General features: G+C 51.6%; 1 protein-coding gene across 3 annotated transcripts; it reads left to right on the forward strand.

Annotated features, from left to right (window-relative positions):
- The first annotated feature begins 131 nt into the window (after positions 1-131).
- On the forward strand, positions 132-6,717 carry LOC148004845 (uncharacterized). 3 transcript variants are annotated; one of them, XR_015624845.1, is made up of 6 exons: positions 132-747; positions 2,019-2,768; positions 2,884-2,975; positions 3,354-3,445; positions 5,285-5,385; positions 6,439-6,717. XR_015624845.1 is itself a non-coding variant. In XM_087559536.1 (6 exons), the coding sequence occupies exons 2-6, from the start codon at positions 2,638-2,640 to the stop codon at positions 6,500-6,502; spliced, it is 480 nt and encodes a 159-aa protein (XP_087415662.1). In that variant the 5' UTR covers positions 132-747; position 2,637; the 3' UTR covers positions 6,503-6,717. The 3 variants fall into 3 exon arrangements, 1 of the variants encoding a protein (XP_087415662.1); XM_087559536.1 differs by having other exon boundaries at positions 2,637-2,768; XR_015624844.1 differs by lacking the exon at positions 3,354-3,445 and having other exon boundaries at positions 2,637-2,768.
- The last annotated feature ends 10,345 nt before the right edge of the window (positions 6,718-17,062 follow it).

The following is a 17,062-nucleotide window of genomic DNA, read 5'->3' on the forward strand; positions in this document are numbered from 1 at the left end:
CGCCTACTCGCTCCCCTTCCGCGGGTGCCCTCAAGGACCCGCCCCTTCACAGCCCGGAGTGACTAATGTGCTCTGCTGCGCGCCTCCCACCCGGAGGGATCTTAGAGACCAGAGACACTCTCCTCTGCCTTGTCCTGAGCAGCGAGGGTGAAGCTAAGGCAGGTTATTACATGCTGTTTGCCCTCAGGGTCTGATCTCTCAGGGAGCAGCTGGACACTACCCGTCTGGATCGCTGATGCGCCTATCCTGACCCTTGCCCAGCCTGTCCACACAGTATGCAACCTCAGAAGTGCCTGGTAGGAATCTCTCACTCCAAACTCTTCCATTTTCAGCTGCCCTTGGTTAGTGGACACACACACACACACACACACACACACACACACACACACACACACACACAGAGAGAGAGAGAGAGAGAGAGAGAGAGAGAGAGAGAGAGACCCCTACCTCCTGCCCATCATTGCCCCAAGAGTCATAAGTCCAAGTCCTAGCCTGGTCCAAAACTGTTAGGGAACTCCACTCGGGCAACGCTTTTTCCAGACCCCTTCATTGGTGTGTTTGTGGACACTGGGTGGCCCTGTCTGTGTGTCAGTAGCCTGCAGTGCCCTGAAGCAAATATATCACTTGAACCTGTACAAACACTGGGATAAGGCATAGGAGTATCAGGAGCTGCAGGCAACATCGCTGAACCCTGAAGCCCCCTGGACACAGCCAGAATTGGACCAGAAGCTTCAAGACTTCTAAGAGGTTAGACTGGAGGACGGAGGGAGGGAGAAAGAGGAGGGAGGGGAAGGAGCCAGCAGAGGAAAGCAAGATGCCATATAAGGAATGGGGCTCCGGAAGCTGAGATTCCCTCTAGAGGGAGGCCCCTTCCGATTCCCTGGCAACAGCGCTGTGGTGCAGTGGGGGAGGGCATCTTTCTTGGCCTACACCAAGCCAGATACATGGGTCTAGGTTTTCCATCCTCTGATGTTACTTGGGGACATATCACTGCCCACAGCAAAAGCCTACAGGGGCCCACAGACACCTGGTGCCTGCAAGAACACCTTTCCCTCTTTGCCAACTCCCCCTCTCTCTCACTCATACATACACACTGAACACTCATGCCCCCCCAACACTTAGCCTACTCACACCCTTCCATGTAGACTCATACCCCCCACTCACAGCCCTCTCTGTAGACTCATGCCTCCACTCACTCACAGTCTTCCACACACACCAATGGCCCCTACTTATAATCCACACATACTCATACCTCAGCCTCTCCCACCCCACCTTTGTTCACACACCTACAGAAATCCCCTCACCTTGTATCCTCAGAGCCCCTCCTCTGTTCTCAAGAAACCTTGGGGAGCCCTGCCTCTCTTAGAGCTAACCTATCCCCCCCCACCCCCGGGGCTTCCATCCCTGAGGGGAATGTCTTTCTGAGGGAAAAAAAAACTCCCCTAAAATGGCTCTCCTGGCATTTCTAATTAGAGGTGAGTAGGCGGACACAGAAGGCAGGCGGAGGGGCACCACTGCAGGGAGGGGAAACAGAGAAATTGCTAGAACAGAGACTAGCTAGAGTTTTCCTATGGAGGAATCCTGGGAGAAGGAAGCTGCAGGCCTGAGTCTGGAGGTAGCTGAAGGTTGGCCAAGGTCCTACGCCATGGGTCAGGCTGATGAGCCAGCTGGACCCTGTTCTGTCTGCACACGTGCCAACAGCAGCCCTTCAGTGGCCAGAACCAGCCTCTATATAACCACACAGGAGTTAGTGGACCTCCCCCCTAGAGTCAGGCTGGAGGTAGCAAGGGTGGAAAACCATATGAGCACTGTAGCCTAGTGGCCAGGACCCCCCACCCCCTGTTTGTAGGGTGATTGGGCCCAAATGAAAAAGTTTCCAATGCTGAGGTGCTCTGACCCCCTGGCCACCTCATCTCCTGTCCCCACAGAGGGCAGTCCATTCAGGGCGCTGTTCCCGAGACACTATTCTGATCCCCACTGGGGTGACAGGTCACATGGAGCCCTGCTTCCTCCTTCAGGGTCTTCAGAAGCCATGAACACAGGAGCCCAGTGACAGGTGACAGGCACAGGCAACAGCCACAGCTCCTCTGGGAACACTTAATCGCAGGTCCAATTATCTCCCCAGAAGCCCTCAGCAACTCCCTCCTCGCCCCCGCACTGCAGCCTGGGGCTACATTCTGCTGCTGGAAAAGAGGCCAGGCTGGCTCCCTGCCTTCAGAGAGGGGGATTTCTAACCCACATTCTTCCAGTACCCACCCCACTAATCCTGCCCATGAGAGGGGTAGATAGTGCCACCCTCAGCCTCCTGGAAGGTTAGGGAAGGATCGGGGTGGTGGGGGTGGGGTGGGGGTGGGGGTGGGGGTGGGGGGGGAAGGTGCCTGGGCCTGTTCAGGGAAAGAACATGGGGGGAACCATGGCAAAATTACCTGAGATTCTAGATGAATTCTGACGAAAAGCAGGAGCCCTCAGGGATGGGGCAGGCCTGGGTGGACCCTTAGAGTTCTAAGATCCAGGTGACCTTGGTTCCCCAGCCCTGTCAGTTCTGGCCCTTTGTTCCCAGGACTCTAGATACCCAAGGCTCTGGCCTATCAGCATTTGCATTGCGATGCTACCATGTTAAGATGCCTCTTTTTCAGGATGAGGCCACTCCTGATATGTCAGTCAGAGAGCTCTGAGACCAGTGTGTGTCCCTTAGCCTCCTGTCCTGCCCCTACCTCCGGAACCTCTGGCACTGTTCTCCCGATCCTCCCCCTGACCGGACCCTTTCAGTAAGTACAAGATTCCTGGCAGGAATCACACATGTCTGGGACGGTCCCCACCACCTAGGCTCCCAAAGGCATGTGGACTTTAGGGTACCCTAAGTCTCCTCCTTGTTCCTCCCAGGATATCTTCAAAGTCCCTGTGGGGCACAGCTGTCGTCTTCCCAGCAGATGTTTCCTCTAAGGCTGAACAGTCAACATCCATTAGTAATGAGGGTAAGGGTAAGCTCCTTCAAGGACAGAGCTCACAGCCATCCTTATATCTATCTGCACACAAAGGTGCACACAGGTGTGTATCCGTACCCATTAATACACACACACACACACACACACACACACACACACACACACACACACACTTTGGTCATCATCTCCCTGTGATATGGGATAAGGGACCCCATTCCTCATGGAGCCAGGATCCAGGACAGCAGAGGTGAACACACACGGCAGGGATCTGGTTGGGCTTCCTTCTCACACCTGCCCACAGACCACCTGCCATCTGTGTGGGCACAAGAGAAGGGGTATAGGCTTCTGCCCCTTGACTGGCTGAGCAAGAGCCCCTGACCCAGATGCCTTCATCACGTCTCTACCTAGCTGCCTGCTGCCCACTTTGCACAGATGTCTTTTGCTGGCTGGAGCAGTGGTCCTCCCTCCTGGCTGATGCCCTGGTGCCCCTCCAACTCCAGGTCTGCACTGTGAGTTGAAACCAGGGGCTCAGAGCAGTCGTTTGACAAGGATCTGAGGAAGAGAAAGGGATGAGCCTTCCCACGTCCCTTTCTAACCATCTGGCCTCACCTTTCCCTCGGTGGCAGTGGGGAACAAAACCACACCATGCTGAAGGTTGCAGGAGTCCTTTCTTGGTGTCTGCGTGGGACAGGAGAGGAAGGGAGGAGGGACCCACCTCCAGTCCTCAAGGCTAGGCTCAGTGGGCTTCAGAAGGCCACTGCCTACAGCCCTGAAGACCTGGTAACCTCAAGCTGAGCTGGCATATGAATGAGCCACCAGCAGGAGGGAGGACACCTGGCCCTCCCACCAGCCTTCTGCTGGCTGAATGACTTCCGGTCACCCCCACTGCCAGTCTCTGGACACAGTAGGGCTGGTGATGACAGTCTCGGGGAGCCGAGAGCTGAGATTGGAGTCCCAGTCTCCCCTTGAGGGCACAAGGATGCACAGTGGTTTGGGGGCTGAGACTGAATAACATCAAGGAGAGAGGAGAACCGAGGGAGAGGCTGGGGAAGCAGAGAAAGAAGGAGAATCTTAAGACAGGGCTGCAGTCTAATTTCGTACAAGGTAATCTCATTTGGCTTCCGTAGCGGCCCTGGAAGGTGGGAAACCTGCCTCAGACCACTTAGCCAGTAACAGAGACAGGCTAGGGCATGGAGGCAGGACTGGAGCAGGGGGGTGTGGGGCCACGAAAGATTGAGGTGCTCTCCCCAGGGCCCAGAGCTCCCCTCCCTTTCCAGCAGCCTTCCTTCCTGAGCCACAAGAACATGTTCTCTCTGCACCCCCCCCTTCCTTCCTTCCTCTTCCGTCTGGCAGGCTGTGTGCTACATCCTTGTCCCTGGAACAAGGCAAGGCAGCCTGTTCGTTCAGGGCCCCCCACATACCAGACCCTCCTCCCTCCTCCCTCCTCCCTCCTCCCTCCTCCCTCCTCCCTCCTCCCTCCTCCTTCCTGCCTCCTGCCTCAGCTCCTCCAGTCCAGCCTCCAAGGAAGCCTGTATTTTTCCATGGAATCTGCAGTCTTGACATTCTCTGTGCCCCAGGCATTTCCCACTGCCCACCTGGCAGTGGACAAGGACACGGGTTTGTGGGAATCTGTCCTCAAGAGACCTGTGTTCCTGCCTGAACCCAGCCACAATTCATAAGAGAGACTGAGGTCCAGAGAGGGCCAGAAACCTGCCCAAGCCACACAACAGTGGAGGCTGGGAATTGGCCTGGTGGTCTGATGAGACCTCTTGGCTCAGAGGGTCATTGTGTAAGACACTCCCTTGTGCTGTGGGAACACGAGTAAGTCTCTCTAAGCCCCCACCCCTTCCCTGGCCTCAGTTTCCCAACTGATGGTCCTCTCTTGTGCTTCTGGCTTGGTTACTGTCTTCTGCAACTTGTCATTGCCAGTGGGTGGCCTTGCTCCAAACTTGGCAGAGAGCACCCAGCACTTCCTGGGGATTCTTCTTGCAGAAAACAGGTCAGCCCCTCTCACTGTCTTTGCTCGAGCTAGAATAGTCCAGAACAAGGAAGGAGACACCATGTAAGCATTGCGGGTACAGATTTCAGCACTCACATGCTAGGAGTCAGTTTAAGTGTAGAAACAAGAGACGGGGGCTAGACCTGAGGAAGCCCCTTCCGATCCATGTGAGATGGTCTGCCTGAGCCGGCCTAAGCCTCCAGAGAGTTGTGGAACTTTTGCCTCTCCCAGCAGCTGTGTGTGACTTCAGGCCTCTCATTCAGCCCCTTGGTCTCAACCATACAACAGGCATACTAAGCACTAAGTACTAAGTGGTCACTAAAGCCTCTTCTTCTTCAAGGCGACAGTTGAGGAAGAGCTAAGTGGACCTGCAGCTATGAGGGTCCTTCTGACCACCCAACTGCTCACTGTCCTGTTGACAAATGCCAATTCCGTGTTAAGGTGAGAGAGACTTGGCTTCCTACCGCTGTCTGTACTCCGTGCTTCTAGGAAGGGTCTCCAGGCACAGCGGATGCTGAGTCCTGTGCCTTAGTCTATCCTATGTGCATCCCCTCAGAGTCCCTGAGATGCGTGGCTAATCTTGGTGTCTGCGCAGGTCTGGGAGTGTGTTTTGTGTGCAGCCATACATGTCACAGTCGTAGCACCCTTTAGCTTGTCCTTGCATACCTGCTGCCAGGCAGCACTGGGCGGCTCTGGGTTCTGCCTGAGCAGAGTTGCTCAGGGTCCCCACATGCAGGAGCCAACAGCCAGAGAGATGAGGAACAACTATCAGAGGGGTGGGGCGCTACTCAGGGCCAAGGATAGCAACATGGCCACACATGGTTCTGTCCATGGGGGGTCAGAACATGGACGTAGCAAAGACCAGGTGTCAGGGCGAGTCAGGTCTCCCTCATTCAAGCCAAGACACCAGCCTTGAGCCAGGGCCTAGTGTGGCCAGGCCTTCTTCAGCCTGGAGAGGACATGGGGGGAGGGGGTAGAGAGGGTGGGAAAGGACCAGGATACAGGGAGACGAATTGAGGCTGGTATCCCTGATGTGTGAACTGCCCCTGCTATGGAGAGAAGGCTCAGGAACTAGGGCTGCCAAAGGGGCAGGAGTGAAGACTATCAGGGTTCCCTATATCCAAGGTAGCCAGTACGGGACCTGGGGTGCAGGGGCAGAGTTCTGAACCAGGAATCAGCAGAAGCCATGAGAAGCTGGGCTGAGGTGGGAGGCTGGCAGTCACCCCCATCTCTGCTCCACTGGGACCCCAGCCAGGCTGAGTGCCCACCCACCAACTCCCTGTGTGCCCACCCGGCTGGATCATTCTGGAGCAGCTCTCCATTAGGGGCGGGGGTTGGGGTGGGGGTTGCTGCCAGCTGGCCGATGCAGACACCCCCAGAGATGAGAGTTCAGATGCCCATGCCAGTTAGAGGGCGGTGTTCAAGGCTGCCACCCCCACCCTGGCGGCTGTGTTTTCCTGCTGTTCTCTGCAATTCCATTTAAATACCTCCCAGAGCCAGCCCAGCAGCAGCCGCTTGCTTCCGGCACCATAAAAGGAGAGAGACTGAGAATAGCTGAGCCATGACGCAGCAAGGAGCTTCCCCACGCAGGAAGGCTCTACGCGCAGAGCCTGCCACCACCCAGGGCCCACCCTGCCCTGCACCTGCTCTGCCCCTGCCCTGAAGGAGAGGTGGGGACCAGGGTCCCTGGCAGAGGAGCCGGAGACTGGTGACATTGCCCCTGCCATGGTGGCTTTGTGACTCTTAACAAACCAGACCTGCACAAAGACCTTATATCAGGTATTTGCTTACTTGTACCCTCGAGTTCTGGGTCCCAGGAAGTGCAGATGGCCCCGGCCCTGGGTGGTAGCTCCTCAGTCCTGGAAATAAATCCCTAGGGACTGTGTCCAGGCTGAAGGGTTCGAGCTCTGGGTCCGGACGTGGACTAGCACCAAGATGCAGACACCTAAGGATGCTTGGAGTGCATGTGCCTGGCGTTTCTCATTCTGTCACATCGGGGAGTGGGGTACCAATAGGGATGGGGCACAGTGCTCTGAAAGAGTCCAGATCGACCCAGGGAATTTTGAGAACCAGAAGGGCTTCCTAGAGGAGGAGCTTGTGGGTAGAATGCAAAGAAGGCCACAGCTTGAGAAGGGAAGCCGTGTCCCCTCCACTCTTCTGGCTCCCTAATGGCCTTCAACCCTGCTTACCCTCCTCTGGCTGGGGACTCCTCCATTTTCTTTCTGGGGAGGGCTTTGGATCTGGACCTCTATATGTCTCTGATCCCTCCTCTTACCCGAGACAGCTCATCTGAGTTCTCAAGCCTCTGCCCTGTGTTTTGAAACTGGTAGATCACTGACAACCAGCTCCCCGCGAGTGACACCTGGCTATCCAGACTGTCTCCCCATTTTCTGTAGTTACCGAGCTAAGGCAAACAGGTCTTGACCATTGATGGGTCTCACAGGCACTGGGCATGATTCCAGGTCCCTGGGCTCACTGGAAAGTTTGGGCTTGGGCTCATGGTCTGCCTCGAACTGCCCAGTTGAGCAACAGCCCACCACGTATAGACTTTTCCCTGTCCATGTTGTGTGACTTTCTAAAATGTGGGCAGACACTACAAGGGTCAGATGACCAACACAACCACTTTTCAGCTGAGACCTCCTTCACGGATGGTGTGACCACAACTGCTAGCATCCTCACCATTATTGTCCCCACCATTACCACATCTCCAAGCATCACCCCATAAGCCCATGACCACAGGCAGGACCCCACTTTACCTCCCCGCTTTGACCCCTACACAAATTTCCCCAGTTTCACCCCACCCTGACTTCCATACTGCCAACTCCAACAAAGCTGCCACTGTCACTCCTTCCATTGCCCCACCGTCATTATCAGCGTTGCCAGTGCCACCTGCCACCACCCGTAATCATGACCCTCCGTTTGAGGAGGCTTCCCTGCTGTCAGCATTTAAAGTGATTGGGTAGCTTAGGTCCTGTCTGTGTTCTTGGTTGTATCCTTGGGGAGATTTTATCCCACCTCCTTGGCTGGCGAGAAAGGTGGAATCCCAACCCACGTCTTTGTTCCTGGTACATGACAGCTTTGGGCTGTCTGACCAGATGGGTCAATCTTCTCCCTCCAAGCACAGGGTGGGCATCAGTGGAGTAAAAGATTCCAGAAGAGCTTGACTAGACCAATAGTCAAAAAGTAACCCTGTCCCCATCTCTGGAAGGTTTCACTTGGCATCAGGTTAGATAAAGCCCCAGTCCATCCCCAGAGCTGGGCAGAGAACAGCTAGGAGTTTCAAAGGGCTTAAAAATTTGCCCTTAAAGGATCAAGACTAATGGAACCATTGTTGTTGATGAGCTGGGAAGGCGCTCCAGCCACTAAAGAAGGCACACTCTTGCTAAGAACACCTGAGCTCAGAGCCTGATGAATTTTGAGGCTTTTGCTTAAGTACCTTTCTGTGTTCTACCATCTGGCTTCAATCCTCACCTGTGGAGTAGCACAGTGACAACTGGGAGCCTGAAGCACTGTGGGGGCTGGTCACCAATGCAGTAGGTACCAAGAAGGGCAAGGAGAATGGACACATTAGCATCCTCCTCCTCCACGTACCTCCTTGGCTGTTACAGTGCTTAGGATTCCAGGCAGCTCTGTGCTGGTCCAGGTTTGACTTCTGTTAAGAAAGTTCCAGGCCACCAAGCCTCACCAGCCCCAGACAGACACACACAACACTGGTGAGCTGATGGAAGGATGAGGAAATGAGCATCATCTCAGGGGTCCATGGACCACGCTTCTTCCTGGACCCCCTTCATCATCTGTCCTCATGTGCAGGACCCTTGATTCTTGAGATGCTCCCCATCCTGGTCTCTGACTGGTGCTAGTGTCTCCCCCATAATTCTCATGTCAAGACAAGGAGGGCCTTGTCTACCCTGCCTACATGACTAGCACCAGGGATATGTTTGGCGAGCATGGGGGTTGGGAGGAGCCCTGTGGCCTCCACCAGAGGTGGACGTAGGTGTCATTCATCATTGCTACAGGTACCCCTCGGGCTGTAGCAGCAGTAGCCTCTGTGTCCAACAGGGAATTCAAGGTCACCTAACTTTGCCCTAGCCTCTTGGCTGGTCCCAACTTCCAGGATGGTGAGGGAGCAGGGAAGCCAGGGCAGTGGGTGGGCACAGCAGCTCAGCCTTATGAAACCCATGTTGCCAAGCCTTCAAAGGATGAAGCCTTTTGTTTCCTTGTTTCTAATTAAAAAGAATTAGTCAGTGGAGTGACACGTTTACGAGGAGAGCCAAGTGACACTGCTGCCCCGTTTTATTAATAAAATGAGAGGGGAACAGATTCCCACGCTGCCAGAGCCTGGCACGGAGTCTCCTCATGGCATAATAGTTTGGAAGCCCAAGCTCTCTCCCAAGTTAACCAATTCCTTCTTAGGCTACTCTTCTGCCCCTCCCCTTTCTGCTTTCCTCACACCCTCCGTGTCTACCCTTCCGGGACTGGGAGAAGGAGAGAAATGTGTGTGGGCTCCCCACAGGGCCTCCATATCTCTAAGAAGAGGACCCCAGGGTGATGAATACAGCCTGAACTAGACCCCAGGCTCCAGGCATTGACATTCATCCAGGGAGAGGCTACCACACAGGACTTAGCATCATCCCAAGATAGAAACCCAGCTCTTGGCTTGGCCCTCGTCTGGTTTCAAGTTTCTTCAGTGGCAGTGGGAATGCTAAGCTGTAGCCCTTTTGTAACTCATCTGTTTAGTTGGAGTCTGAGAACACTTGGGACAGGCAGATCCTGCAAAGGATACATGACCTAGGGCAGAAAGGGAGTAGCCAGGCCATGCTATAGCCCCCATCAGAGGCAACTTCTACCACACACAAAACAAGTTTGTCCTGCCAACTCATATGTGGCATGAGAGCTAGGAGAAGCAGGCCTTTGAGATGGTTCTGGGAAAAGCACCACTCCACTCAAGACCTGAGCCTGACAATCTTCATCACTCTCACCAGTCAGTCAACATGCTGTTACCACAAAACAAAATGTCACCATCACCAATCTGACATTGAGGCTAACACTCAACACTACCCCCAAAACACCCATGACATTTCTAGGCTATTGCTGTCATTAGCCTCACCACCAGCACCAGTATCACAACCATATCCATTGTCAGTCAAATCATCACCACTACCGCCACCACTGACTACTAGCATCACCGTTCTCACTGGTCATGACATCTGCCGTCATCGTCACATGAACACTGTGACCATCACCACCACCATCGTCATCAGCAGCATCACCGTTAACCTCAGCATCGCCACCATCACCATCCTTGACATCTCCACGCCCACTACCCTCTTCCAGACCCTTACAGACACCACCATCATTGCTGCCATCTTCGTCAACACTATCACCATGGTTGTCACTATCACCAGCAGGTCCATAAGCCTCAACTCCCTCAACAGTACAGTCGTAATTGTCACCATTACCATCCTTGCTCCCATTATTTTAATTACTTGGTGGTTGACGTTATTACCACTAATGATACCTTCACGATGTCACATTTGTCTAGCTCAAAGACCATAGTCGTCTTTCCCTCTATCGTCTTCATCAATGCCAGGCCATTGGCATTGTGGGCATTTTTATTATCATAGCTACGCAGTTACCCTCATCACCTCATCTGTCCGTTGTCAACCCCACCTTCAAAACAGCCATTCTCACCCACCCTTCTCCTCTATCCTAACCTTCCACTCTTTAGTCAGCCATTCCCCCACACAGCCTCTGCCCCCGCCATTCATCCTCCTGTGAAATCCAGGATGGTTAGAACAACACCAGGCCCAATATGTTCAGATCTCTGGGATACAACTCTATAATGGCTCCCAGAGTGTGCATAGAACTTAGCCCAGAATCTGGACTGTGTGCTGCTTGGGTTGTAGGGACTGGGCCTGCACAGCTAATGAGTGTGACTAGGCAAGCAATGAGGGCGTCACCACATGGGGATGCCCACCTGGGCAACCTCACCATGACACTCCCCCTGAGTAGGTTGGGAGGCTAAACAGACACAGCCCTAGAGGCAAGTTAGGGACCCCAGAGGCCCCAGCCAGGCTCAGCCCCATCTGTACTCTTGTCTGAGGTCCCCCACTAAGTTAAAGGTTTTATTTAGCAGCTCCTTATCAATGGCTTCCTTCTGTGACAGCATCCTAGGGAAGCCCAGAGGTGACTCGTCACATCTTTTGTCCATAAGTGACTTTTCCCTTATCAGAAAGTGCTGAGAGTTTCAGAAGCCCAAGGAATGGGAGTTGACAGATACCTTGAGATGGGCACCAGAGAAAGCTAGCTACTAGGAACCTGCCAGATGCCCCAGGGAGAGAAAGTTAGAGGCAGAGTAGTTTCCCCGAGAGAACAGTGGGTCTCACCGATGGGGCCTCCTTCTGCCCAATCAGAGCTGTCTCAGTGGTCCCTGTTACTCTAATTCTGACACCCAGAGCTACAGAGGCCTCAGGCTGGACCACCACACAGACTCTCTGTGTCCTTGTTCCTTCTGCAATCCAGATATGGGGCCACACCCCTCTTCCCAGTCCTCTGAACCACTCTCTGAGCCCTCCTGAGCAAGGTTCATTCACCTTTAGGCCCACTTGAAAGAGCTGGTGGGTTTAGGTCCTGAATTATGTTGGGCAAGTGCTCAGAGATGGTTGGGACTTCAGTCTGTGCTGATTGTTGGCTGCAACACTCTGGTCATGGTGGGGAGAGGAGGTGGGGAAGGAGAGAGATGAAGTCAGGGGAGAGATAAAAAGTCATAGTTCTTCTCAGGATCCAGTCCTCAAAGGACACCCTTCCATCAATCTATTCATTAGCCAGACTGCACTCACACAGCAGGGGAGGAGGATGGCATGGGGATGGGAGTGAGCTGAGCTTCTCTCCAATGGGAGGATGTCTAAGAATCTAGATGCTCTTAGACCAGCACAGGCAGCATCCACTGAAGGCGTGAAGTGTGCCCTGCCTCCAATCTCATCTCAGGTGTGTGTGTGTGTGTGTGTGTGTGTGTGTGTGTGTGTGTGTACTAGAGAATTGAACCGAGCTTCCTGAATGTGAGGCAAAGGCTGTACCACTGAGCCACACTCCAGTGTCCACAGGGAACAGGAAAGGAAGTGTCAGTGTCAGGGCTATGGACCTGGGAGCTGGCCTGAGCACTACCCGTGTTGCCACTGTGCTAACGGCATGGTACTGTCCCTTCCTGCACCTGCCTACTCAGAAGCAGAAGGGATCCTTTGAGTTGAGATCACTCTAGAGGCAAATAAAGCCTTGAGGGTAAGAGAAGAGGAGCAGAGGGAGGAGGCAGGTTGGTCTGCCCAGCCTCTTTGAATGAGACGAATTAGCACATGCCACCAAGCGGCAGCCAAAGAGGCAGATAGAGAAAAGGCAGGAAGCCACGGCCCTGCTCTGTTCTAGCATAGAGTGCATGTTCAGGCCACAGTACCTTCTATGTACAGGTTCTGTGAAGTCTCTGGAGGAAGGGACGGGCAGTGTCTGTGTAAGGACTGCTCAGTAGGCAGGGAGGACTTGGTTTTGCCTCTGCCACATGTATACAGGTGTGGTGGTATGCCACAGACAGTCGTGTGCTCACACGTCACAAGAAACCAGCCTCACAGCTGGGCTTAGGCCCACCCTCGGACTCACAGTCGCCCCCTGTCTTCACTCCTGTGGGCCTGACACTTAGAGGAACTCAACCAAGAGCCAGGGCCCCTCCTTCAGCACCTTGGACAGAGAAGCAGCTCTAGGCATTCTGGGAGTAGCTAGGCCCTGTGTACCTTTTCTTATACAGAGAAAAGTCAGGGCCCTGGCTGCTTTCTAATCAGTGAACAAGGGCCAGGTGTCAGAGACCATGGCACCAGTCGTTTCTAGGTTGTCTGAAGACAGGCCCTTTCTCTCCTGGGGGCCCAGAGGCAACGTCTCATAGAAGCCTGAATAAAAAGAGAAACAGTGGGAAAGAAAGAAGAGCCATCTCAATCCAAGTCAGGTCTGGAAGACCCAGGGCCACCTCCACTCTCTGGTCCTGTGGAGTTCTTATCTGGGAGCACGGAAGACAGTGGATCCGTTGGGAGCTTTCTAGGCATTCCGTGGATGGGTCTGCCAGAGCAGTCTGCTTCTCCCAACTGTGACCCACTGCCTGGGTCTAGTCTGTATAGCCCAGGATCCATTTACTCTGAATGTGAGGAGGCCCCATCACCCTCTCTGGGAGAGAGTGAGGGTATGGGTTATAAGCATGAACCTCCATAGTTCATGCTCCATAAATGCTGGGTCGCAGCCACTGGCCCACCACAATACATACACCATGAATTCAGGGTTATAGGCAAAGATCACAGACATCGACATGTCCCCCAGAGGCACCAAAGACCACAGACATCAAAATGATCTCCTGTGGCAGCATGGATCATGGATATTAACACAGCCTCTGGTGTCTGCAATGACCCCAGACAACATGGCCTCAGGTGGCAGCACAGGCCATGCACATCACCAAGGTGTCCAGTGGCAACATGGACCACAGACACCACCACGGTCCTCTGTGACAGGCAGGGTGGGCCATAGACATCACCATAGCCTCAGGTGGCAACACAGACTACAGACGTCCACACGGCTTCTGCCAGTAACAGGGATGGCAAACACCAGTCTGGTGCTTTGGTGGCAGCACGGCCATAGACATAGACATGGCCTCTCTCTCTCTCTCTTTTTTTTAAGACTTCACATGACTCAAGGTAATTTCGATAGAAACTTGAATATTTGCTAGTTCTTACAATTAAGCATAAAAGGCAACATATTTCACAGCTTACTTTGAACCACATATTGATGATTTCAATGCCCCATGTCCTTTATTGTCTTTATAAAACTTGTCATGAGGCCAATCCTTTAGTCTCACTGAATCCCATGTGGTTCCTTTTTGAAATTGCTATTCCTCCTTTAACTCCATCTGGGCCCCCACCACTGGGATCATCTTTTAATTTCATTCTTACCCTCTTCCACCTGGGACATGAATTACTTTCCTGTTCTCTTATTAAATCAGCCATGCTGACACAATGGATAGCAGCAAAGAGAACTGGACTTCTGTTTAAGGAGCATCTGCACCTAACTTGGCCCACTTATTCCTTAACCTCCACAGAATACTTTTAGCTCTAGGTGAGCCATCAACATTTATTTCCCTGTGATCCCGAGGCAAACATGAAAACGAATCAAGGTACCCTGTAGTGTGCCAAGATTCCTTGAAATCTCAAAATCTTTGCAGCTGAAGAAAAGAGTAATGCTTGGCCAACAAAAAAATCTTAAAATACATGGGAACAGGAAGAAAGTAAAATGTACAATAAAAATTTCAAGGAGGCTAGTACTGTGGGGAAACAAAAGCTCAGTTCAGTGAATGTATTTCCTGTACTCCTGCCCGAGTACAGGAAGCAGTTTGCAGAGAAAACAGAATAAATGAATCACTGATGCCTTTTAAATAGATGCTGAACCTGTTAAGTGTTCCATTGTGTAAACGCAGATGCTCTACAACTCATGTAAGGTAATTCCTCTTCAAGGCTGCAAGTGAGGTCACCCCTTCAGCCTTCCACGGTAGGGCAATGTCCCCACGTATGGATTAACAGCAACTGCCAAAACCGTTAAGACAGACTGGTGAGCTGCAGCTGAAAAATCTCAGGAAAAGTCTAAGACGGTTGACAGACGAGACTTTGTACATAGGACACTCTCAATGTAGTCAGAGGATCAGGAGAATGCCTAGGCTGACATTTAAGTCATGAGCTGGCTACTCGTTACCTATGGGATCCTGGAATTAGCCAAACCTTCTGGGTGACAGGTAACTCATAAGACACTAAAGTACGGCGACATAAAAACTTAATGTACACTCTATGTTAGTGCGATCACATGGTTTAAGTGAATCACATTGAATCTAATCCAGAGTAGAACTAGCAACGACACTTAGCTTCCTTTCCTGGTTCAGATGATCAGTTAGCATTCATTTTTAAAAACTCTAAAGTTCTAACCTGGCAGAGAGATGTCTTCAGGATGGTTTTCTGTGACTATTTTATTAGATGATATTGATTATATAATACCTAGCAGAGGATGGCTTTATCTGGCATCAATGGGAGGGGAGGCCCTTGGTCCTGTGGAGGCTCCATGCCCCAGCATAGGGGAATGCCAGGGTGGGGAAGTGGGAATGGGTGGGTGGGGGAGCATCACAGAAGCAGGGGGAGGGGGATGATACAGACAGGGGGAGAGGAAGGGATAGACAGGGGAAGGGGGATGAGATGGGGGTTGGGAGAGGGGAATCTGGGAAGGGGGATAACATTTGAAGTGTAAATAAAATAACCAGTAAACAATACAGTACCTATACCTGAAGAAGCTTCCTGGGTAAATGATGGCTATGCTACTGATTAGTAATTTAGTAAGAAATCGTCACCTCCTCTGAATTTATTGAATGAAAGAATGTAAGAAATTATCAGTGTTTGCAATCTAAGGCGAAGTGGCACTTTACAGTGACCATGATCCTAACTGAGACATAAGACTGATGGAAAATACTAGTGTTACCAGAATTGGTACCTATCTCCATTAACAGAGAGTAACTGGAATTATTGCGATAACGGCATTACTGACAATTTGAAGACAGTATATAGATATTTTGCTGTGAAACTGAGGCATAAGACTGATGGAAAATACTAGTGTTACCAGAATTGGTACCTATCTCCATTAACAGAGAGTAACTGGAATTATTGCGATAACGGCATTACTGACAATTTGAAGACAGTATATAGATATTTTGCTGTGAAACAACAAGGCATTTCTGGACCTTCGGCTGCATCTTCCAATTAAAGATGAAAACACCCATCAGCGACAACCAGAGGCAGTGAGCACTGCACTGCTCATTTCCCCTCCAGACGGTGAGAAACCGTTAAGTCTGATGTTAATCACAAAGACTTACAAGGTGTCAGAGCAAAGAGCTGAGGTGAAACCGGTGCCTCTCACCCGCCCTGCTCTTCTCAGGTTAGGTGATGATGAGCTCTTTTAAGCATGCCTATAATCTTCATTCTTAGCTGAGATGCAAACAGAGTAGAAACTCACTTGCTTTTTCCCCCTTGGAAACAACCACTGGTAAGATCACGGCCTTACAGAAAGAGTTCACTCTGCACATGCTCATATGGAGAAGACAGGGAGCACGAAGTTGGAGAAGGTTGCTGTGAAAGGGGGACCGTCTGATATGAAATTATATATACATATGTAGATATGTGCTTATGTGTGATATATGTCACTTATTAATTCAATGTAACTCTCAGAAGATGCCAACAGTTTTCTCTCCATAATAAAACCGAAAATTGTTTTTCATTTACTATAAAACTGGGACCCTAATGACATCACCAATGAGAAAGAATCCGATAAAGATGAGCTCGGATCGGTGATTAAGCATCCTCTTGTTGTCGCTTCAAGTTCAATGCTTAATACCACAGGGAGCTATCATACAGGACAAGAAGAGAATTTAAGGGAGGCATGGATAGAAGGCTCTCACCTTTTTTCCTCAAAAGAATAGGGCCGCTTTCATCACCCATCGTATTGAACTCGAATGCTATTGCACATGGCAGAAATTCTGTGATAGACTTGACTGCAGGTTTGAAATATGACCTTTTGGGACTGCCTTTTCCGTGCTCTTCAGTCTCTACGGAATCACAGAGCAGGGTGATCCCATCAGTGCTGAGTAGTAAAACGCCCTGCCTCTTCCCTCCGCCCTTCCTTTTATGAAGCAGACATCTGAAGACACAGTGATTTTATAACATGAAAACCGCTCTCCTTACCATTGTGCTGATGAACAAAAACAAAAGAATAAACAGGGTTGGAGGTATAGCAGATGAGGGGAGTACCTCACAAGCATGAAGCCTTGGGTTCGATCCCTCAAACTCTTGAAAGCACATTATTAATTTCTGGTTACATGTGTAGAAACCCTACCACTACCGTATGGCAGAGGAAGACGTCATCACCACATAAGTAAATGCCATGGTAACACCATGTGACTGCAGTGGCCAAAGTGGAAGAGGGTTTTTTTTCAACACCATGTGACTGCAGTGGCCAAAGTGGAAGAGGGTTTTTTTTCTTTTCTTTTCTTTTCTTTTTTCGG

Source organism: Rattus norvegicus, chromosome 7, assembly GCF_021556685.1.
Source record: "Rattus norvegicus strain SHRSP/BbbUtx chromosome 7, alternate assembly SHRSP_T2T, whole genome shotgun sequence".
In the NCBI taxonomy this organism is placed as follows: Eukaryota; Metazoa; Chordata; class Mammalia; order Rodentia; family Muridae; genus Rattus; species Rattus norvegicus.

Bases quoted from the DNA above. Each gene is read 5' to 3' on its own strand.
- LOC148004845 (XM_087559536.1), top strand. From the start codon at position 2,638: ATGAGGCCACTCCTGATATGTCAGTCAGAGAGCTCTGAGACCAGTGTG. The intron at 2,769-2,883 runs GTAAGTACAAGA...TGTTCCTCCCAG, and splicing joins CCCCTGACCGGACCCTTTCA to GATATCTTCAAAGTCCCTGT. The intron at 3,446-5,284 runs GTCTGCACTGTG...TTCTTCTTCAAG, and splicing joins TGGTGCCCCTCCAACTCCAG to GCGACAGTTGAGGAAGAGCT.